This window comes from Hyperolius riggenbachi, chromosome 3 (assembly GCF_040937935.1).
Source record: "Hyperolius riggenbachi isolate aHypRig1 chromosome 3, aHypRig1.pri, whole genome shotgun sequence".
Taxonomy (NCBI): domain Eukaryota; kingdom Metazoa; phylum Chordata; class Amphibia; order Anura; family Hyperoliidae; genus Hyperolius; species Hyperolius riggenbachi.
In genome coordinates this window covers 168,442,415-168,450,183 of record NC_090648.1, presented here as the reverse complement: position 1 = coordinate 168,450,183, position 7,769 = coordinate 168,442,415, and the positions used below count along the sequence as shown (strand labels likewise).

At 43.5% G+C, this 7,769-nt stretch overlaps 1 protein-coding gene across 6 annotated transcripts in view; it reads right to left on the bottom strand.

Annotated features, from left to right (window-relative positions):
- Positions 1-3,796: 3,796 nt before the first annotated feature.
- Positions 3,797-7,769, bottom strand: part of ARNT2 (aryl hydrocarbon receptor nuclear translocator 2) — a 142,972-nt gene continuing 138,999 nt past the window's right edge. For all 6 annotated transcript variants that reach the window (XM_068275225.1, XM_068275222.1, XM_068275224.1 and 3 more), the window contains one exon: positions 3,797-4,643. In XM_068275225.1, coding sequence (XP_068131326.1) covers positions 4,545-4,643 — 99 coding nt within the window. In that variant the 3' untranslated portion in view covers positions 3,797-4,544. The remainder of the gene's footprint in view (positions 4,644-7,769) is intronic.

Sequence of the window (7,769 nt, the reverse complement as noted above, 5' to 3'; positions counted from 1 at the left end):
GGCTCAAAACAAACAGCAAAATTGAGCAAGACGTGCATTCCTTGTATTCCTCACGTGAGGAAACTTTGGATTTTTACCCTTAACCCTTTCTTAGCAATCTATGTTCCTGAGCATTAATATGGTTTAGCATTAGGATACCAGTACAAGACCAGATCCCAACAAAATTGAATGGCCTTTGGTGATTTCCTGCACAATTTTCCCAGCAAGGCCGTGCATTACAACATTCACAACAGCATAGAAAAAATGCCCAGTATAAGCAAGTGTATAATGGGCTGCACACCTGAAGCGGAAAAAACTTATGATATAATGAAATGTATGTGTAGCATGGACAAGGAATAGAACATTAGTAACAAAGAAAATAGTCTCATATTTTTATTTTCAGTTATATAGCTTTAAAAAAAACAAAAACTAAACCATTGCATCATTCTGTCACAGTTGCAGTTTTAAAACCACACTGTCTTTTAAAGAAAGCAGAAATAATGACGCTTTGAAATTTCCTGCAGTACAAACTAATCTCAAGGTGTGTCTCCTTGTTTTGTGGCTGTTTAAATGCTTCAGAAAACAGGAGTGTATTCGTGAAATAGCTCAGAGAAGCTCTTTTGCATAGATAAATGAAATTTTTTAACTCTTCCTGTACTGGAAAACAATATAAGACTTTTTTTCTTTACTACTAATGTTCTATTTCTTAGCTAGAATACACATACAATGAATTATCTCTTAAAGGAATCATCAGCCAAATCTAATGTAAATCTGATTTACTTACCTGGGGCTTTCTCCAGCCCCTTGCAGCTGTCTGTCCCTTGCTGACAGCTCCAGTCACAGCCCCCGGCCCGGGGTCCCCGCACGGTGCAGAGGCGACCTCGAGGTCGTCCTTACTGCAGTTGCGTGAAGCGTCGCTTTCAATCAGGCCCACATTGTCCGCAGCGTACTGTGCTGGGGGACCCCGGGCCGGGGGCTGCGAACGGAGCTGTCAGCAAGGGACAGACAGCTGCGAGGGGCTGGAGAAAGCCCCAGGTAAGTTAATCAGATTTACATTAAATTTGGCTGACAATTCCTTTAAGTTTATTTTCGATTCAGGTTTGCTTTAAAGCAGTGTGTCCCCAACCCACCCTGTCCTCAAGGGCCACCAACAGTGCATGTTTTGTGGAAATCCACAGAGGTAGTTAATCAGCTCTGCAGAACCACGAATCACCCCACCTGTGGATGTTTGTGGCTTCCTGCAAAACTTACTGTTGGTGGGCCCTGAGGATAGGGTTGGTGAGCTCTGCGAAGGACAACTAAAGGTGGCCACTAATGATCCAATCGTTTTCATCCAATCTTACCAAATCTATGTAGTGTAAAGGTAAATTGAGTGAATATATTGAATGAATCATTTAGAGAGTCCCTTATATCACATAGAAATGGTAAAATTGGATGAGAAAGGTTGGATCACTAGTGGCCACCATTACATGAGACGGATATGGTGGTTGCCATATTTATTTCCTTTTTAACAATACCAGTTGCCTGGCAGTCCTGCTGATCTTTCATGCATCAGTAGTGTCTGAATCACACACCTGCAGTCAAACTATTGAAGTATCTGAAGGTCGGCTGTGTAATAGCCAAGCCCTTGCACCTGCTAATTTACCTATTGCCAATAGCAGGAGGTTGGCTATATTATTGTTAAGTACAAACATGATATCTGGAGCAGAGGCTATATAATAACCGAGCCCTGGCACCGGTAATATGCAGAGTTCCCCGCATATCAATGCCCAATTTAATGCACTTGCACTCATGTCCATCCCTGCCTTTAGTATAAACCCCAGGACAAAGCCGCATATGAAATTAAAATGTTTTTTTTTAAATGAGTGCTTCTATGGAAGCCTTTATATGCAGGTGCTGATGCAGATAGTGTCTAAGCTTTGGTGGCCCCGCCCCCCCTTGCCCTGTCCTCCCGACCAACCTCCCTAAACCTCTCACATGACAGAAGTGGGACTTTCTAGTTGGGAAGAGCAATGCAAGAAGTACCTGGCTGTGTTTGAGGCATTCCAAAACAAAAAGGATTGGCGTTCCATTCTAACTACAGTATGCCCACCACAAGCTGGGCTGTATATACTTCCCAATCTTTATGAGTAGACTAGCTAGTGGCAGGACAGAAGTGTGTGCGTCGTCATCCCTGCCATTCTTAGTCATTTCTTATGTTGCTATTAAAGTCTAAGGTACATTTTTGGGGAGCAATAAACCTAGCTGTATGTTTTTGGGATGTTGAAGGAAACTAGAATACCAGGAGTAAACCCACGCAAACACAAGGAGAACGTATAAACCCCATGCAGATAGTGTCCAGGCCCAGATGTAAACCGGGGACCCTAGCACTGTAAGGAGAAGGTGTTATCCACTATGTCACTGCATCTTTAGCCCTAAACCTGTTGGAGTTGTCAATATTTCTACATTACTATTATTTGAAATGTGATCTCCCCCCCCCCCCCAAAAACAAAATAAAACCCCTTGAAACTAAGACTGCAGTTATACAAATGTGTATAAAATGTTATGCTCAATTATGTTATTGTGCAAGCAAATGACCTGCAGTTACATATTTGCATGTGGCTAAAGTATGAAACCATTGTGCAGCCATGTACCTGTAAAAAAAAGGTGCAGCATTATCTTGAGCTCCAGCAATACACCTACATAGAATATCAGTAAATTACTGATATTCTACAATTGATCAGTGGCTAATTCCAATAGTATAATATTGTCAATTTTTACCAACATTTTACTATTGCCTAATCCAACCTTCTTCTCACACGAGCCCCCTTTACTGATGCCTAACACTAACACCCCCCCCCCCCCCCCCCAACAATATCCACCAATGTTTACTGCTAAACCCATTTCTCACTTTAAAGAAAACCTGAACTGAAAATTAAAAGTCAAAATAAGCATACACAAGTCATACTTACCTTCCATGTAGTCTACTCCTCAGTGTCTTTCTCCTGTCCCGTGTCCTGTTTGTCCACTGTGATCAAGAGAATTTTCCATCCTCCATTTTGAAAATGGCCAGTACCCATAACAGCTTTCTGGTCAGCACACAGTTAAACTATAACATCGCCCACTTGAGCCATAGGGAAACATGGGCATTACCTGTTACATCAGTTTTCCTCTCAGCTATAACTGACAGCAACTGATATTTTACTGACAGCAACTGATATATTTCAGATCTGACAAAATATTGTCAGAACTGGAAGGGATTATTGTCAGAAGAAAATGGTGAGCTTCTGAGAGGAACTGATGGCAAGGTAACTATGTAATGTTCATTTGAAGTTACCTCATGTGTTTATTTTAAATATTTTTACTCAGTACAGGTTCTCTTTAACACTCCCTCTACCAATGCCTATCACTAACCTACCAACCCTGATACACCCCCCGTCCACACACAACCTCCTTCTCCACTGCTAAAAGCCCCCTCTGCAGATATTTTCACCACCTACCACCGATATTTATTGCCTGCTGCTGGTGCCCCAATTACCCCCGATGCACCGCCATAGCCGCAATTGACATTGGGGACTAGGCGGCATCCATTTTACCAAAGGGCCGCTGGCACCAAAATGACCTGCTTCATGGTGCAGTCATCATCTTAGTAAATGAATCATCACAGTTTAGAGTATTTCCAGATCTCTGCAGGAGTCTCTTGGCTTAGTGGAGGCTGCGTACTCTTGGAACACTCTGCAGAGAGCAGCATCTGCTCCAGCTCATCCTGAATATACAGCAACCCAACACAGGCTGGCTACTTCTTCGTGGCATGAGAATAATGGAAACAAGTCACAAATAACCATTGTCACTTTTAATGGAATGACGTTAGCAAAAGTTTAGCATAGTAAGACTATGCTATTAATATTAGTATAAGACATTCAGTAGTACAAAATACACAACGTGTACGGATCACATTGACTTGACAGCTTGACAATAAGTGTGACTGGTCACACAAAACCACTGGAAAACCGGCCAGTCCACAGGAGACCGCGCGTTTCCCAACAGGTCAGACACCATAATGATTCTGATGATGCCGTGGCCGATGGACAAATGACAAAGAAAAACAATCAGTACAGTTCTATGCTGTATCATAGTACAGAGGAGACTCACAAACGGTCCATGTGCTTTAAAATATAAATTGTGGAAGAAAAGCTAACACTTTATGGAGATTGTTTTGCAGCTACAAGGCATTAAATCACTGAAGCAGTTGCATTGGCATTTTTGTATAACCATCCATCAGTTCATCGGTGTTTGTTTTCCAACTATGGCTTACTTTCTGCTGTCAGAGGAGCAGCCTGTCCAATGAAAACATGAAGAGACTTGGAGGCTGAGGCAGTGAAGGTATGCTGGCTTCACAAACCGTTTCCAGCTTGTGAGAGGTGGGAATCATATACAGTACAATGGTCAGACAGACGGACGAACGGACAGACAGACGGACGTTGCAGATGCCAGTGGTGCACAAGCAGCAGATACAAGTCCAGAGATCTCTGCCTCTTGCTACAAGGACGATGCTGAGATGAGTAATGTGGGGTAGGGCAAAAATCTCACTCGGAAAATGGAGGAAACATCCCCAGGTCTGCAAAGTCTTCGATGTTATAATTGCCAGTGCCTTGAGTGGGATCTCCAGATATGGGGAGCATGTCCTGTGGACATACATGGTTTACATGTTAATTCATACTTTTCACAGTCATTATAATGATATTTTAATTTTCAGTTATCCTGTCACTGAGGTTCCTTAAAGAACTGTAACAAGAGGGATATGGAGGCTTCCATATTTAATTCCTTTTAAACAATACCAGTTGTCTGGCTATCCTGCTTTTAGCCATAGACCCTGAACAAGCATGCAGTAGATCAGGTGTTTTTGACATTATTTTCAGATCTGACTGGATTAGCTGCATGCTTATTTCTGGTGTTATTCAGACACTACTGCAGCCAAATAGACCAGCAGGGCAGCTGGGCAACTGGGATTGTTTAAAAGGAAATTAAAAGAAAATAAATATGCATATTCCTCTTGTTACAGTTGTCCTTTAATGAATGTGAAGCATACACAGTAACTGAATTAAGCTGAAATCTACTATTGCCACAAAACATTCTTATCCTGTAAAGAGAGAAATTTCAGTTTGGTTTGTTGTAACGACACCTCCTCCTGAAAGCATAAAATCAGACCTAGGCCATTTAAAGAGGAACTACCATTAAAATAATGTAATAAATAATAATGTAATAAAAAAGTGCATTAATTATGTACGGTATAAATGATTTAGTCAGTGTTTTCCCATTTTAAAATCTTTCCTCTCCCTGATTTACATTCTGACATTTACCACATTGTGACCTTTTTACTGCTGGCAGGTGATGTCAGTGGAAGGAGATGCTGCTTGCTTTTTTGGCAGTTGAACCCAGCTGTAAACAGCTGTTACTTCCCACAATGCAATGAGGTTCACAGACAGGAAACTGTCAAGACCATGGTCCTGACATCACACTGTGGGAGGGGTTTCACCACAATATCAACCATACAGAGCCCCCTGATGATCCGTTTGTGAAAAGGAAAAGATTTCTCATGGGAAAGGGGGTATCAGCTACTGATTGGAATGAATTTCAATCCTTGGTCACGGTTTCTCTTTAAAGAGACTCTGAAGCGAGAATAAATCTCGCTTCAGAGCTCATAGTTAGCAGGGGCACGTGTGCGCCTGCTAAACCGCCGCTATCGCGCCGCTAAACGGGGGTCCCTCACCTCACAAATCCCCTCCGAGCAGCCGGGGATCTCTTCCTGGTTGAGGCAGGGCTAACCGCCGCAGCCCTGCCCCACACGCGTCTGTCAGCGAGTATCTCACCGCCTCTCCCCCGCTCCTCTCAGTCTTCCATCACTGAGAGGGGCGGGGGAGAGGCGGCGATGCGCCGCTGGTAGACGCGACTAGAGGCAGGGCTGCAGCCGTTAGCCCTGCCTCTAGGAGCAGCAAACTCTACGACCAATTTGGTAGTTGATTTTGCGGGGGGGGGGGGGGGGGGGTGTTGGGGGTGAAGGGACCCCCGTTTAGCCGTGGGATAGCGGCGTTTTAGCAGGGGCACACGTGCACGGTCGGGCAGCACGGTGGCGTAGTGGTTAGCTCTCTCGCCTTGCAGCGCTGGGTCCCTGGTTCGAATCCCAGCCAGGGCACTATCTGCAAAGAGTTTGTATGTTCTCTCCGTGTCTGTGTGGGTTTCCTCCGGGCACTCCAGTTTCCTCCCACATTCCAAAAACATACGGATAAGTTAATTGGCTCCCCCTAAAATTGGCCCTAGACTACAGTACTTACATAATATAGACATATGGCAATGGTAGGGATTAGATTGTGAGCTCCTTTGAGGGACAGTTAGAGACAAGATATATATATATATATATATATATACTGTACAGCGCTGCGTAATATGTTGGCGCTATATAAATACTAAATAATAATAATAAAAAATAATAATAATGCACTTTGCACCTTAGCACTTTATATATCTATGCCCTGGCGACGGCTCTATTTTCTATGAGCCGAAACATGTTGGTTTTGGTGGAGGGTTTCTGTATATCTAAGTAGAATCTAATCAGAATTATTACTTGGCAGAGGGCAGTAACCCCATTTGACCAATCTTTATATATGGTTTCCCTGGGGGAAATACAATTTACACTGCCCAGCTAAGTATTTGTAAAAGTAAAAAAAAAAAAAAAAAAAAGTTAAAGCAAAATAAATAAAACAAGGCATCTATTAGCTCACAGATGATTTTATAAAATTGTGAATTAAAAGTTATATTTTAATAAGTCTCAAACAGGATCAAAACTGTGTTTAGAGTGAAAATCAGATTTGTGTATTAGGTGTGTGTTTGTGGGGGAAATGGGTGGAAGTTGTATGCAAACGTAATAGAGAAGTCCCAACACTACTACCCAAAACTTGATGCACCAGGGAGTCGACCAGCTTCCACCACAGGGTAACTTCAACAGAAAGAAAAGATGCTGAGTCTCCACCTGGATTTAGGGCCCGTCGGCCTGTTTATTGCAAGTGTCACAGTGCAAAGCTAAATCCAGGTGGAGACCCAGCATCTTTTCTTTCTGTGGAAGTTGTATGCAAGCAATATTTGCATAGCTTTGTACTGCACCAGCTAATACAAAGCTGGGGACTGGTGCGATGAGATCGATATTAGACAAGACTTCTACTGAAATCTTGTTTAAAGAAAACTTGTATTGAAGAGTAATGAACACCTCTATATGCTCATTGAATAGTAGTAATCCTTAACAAACTGTTTTCTTAGGCCCGGTTCACATTAGCGGGCGCCGTCCGGAACGGACGCACGGCATAGCAATGAAAGCCTATGCGTGCGTTCACATGCGTCCGTTTCGTCTGGACCGGATCGGGACTCCGGCATAAGACCCAACATGCGCTATTTTTTGGTCCGGCTCCTCCGGCAGCCGTATCCGGGGCGGAGCAGGACTGCACCATCCGGCCAATACAAAGCAATGAGAACCGGAGAGCGCACAACACACTGGCTAAAAATCCGGATGTTCTACCCCACTTCCTATGCGGATTGTTGCGGCGATTTTGGATGGGGACACATGGGCAAGCATTTTGGAGTGGATCAGCAGTGACTTTAAACGAGCTGGAGATGTTGGCAGCATGTCGGAGGTGGAGGTGAGTGCTAAACAGCGGAGGGCCTGATTCCACAGGTCCCCCTTCTGCTGACCTCCCAGACCCCAACATTTTATTTGGTTTGTACTAACTTTTGCCAAACGGATCCGGATCGCATCCTGATGA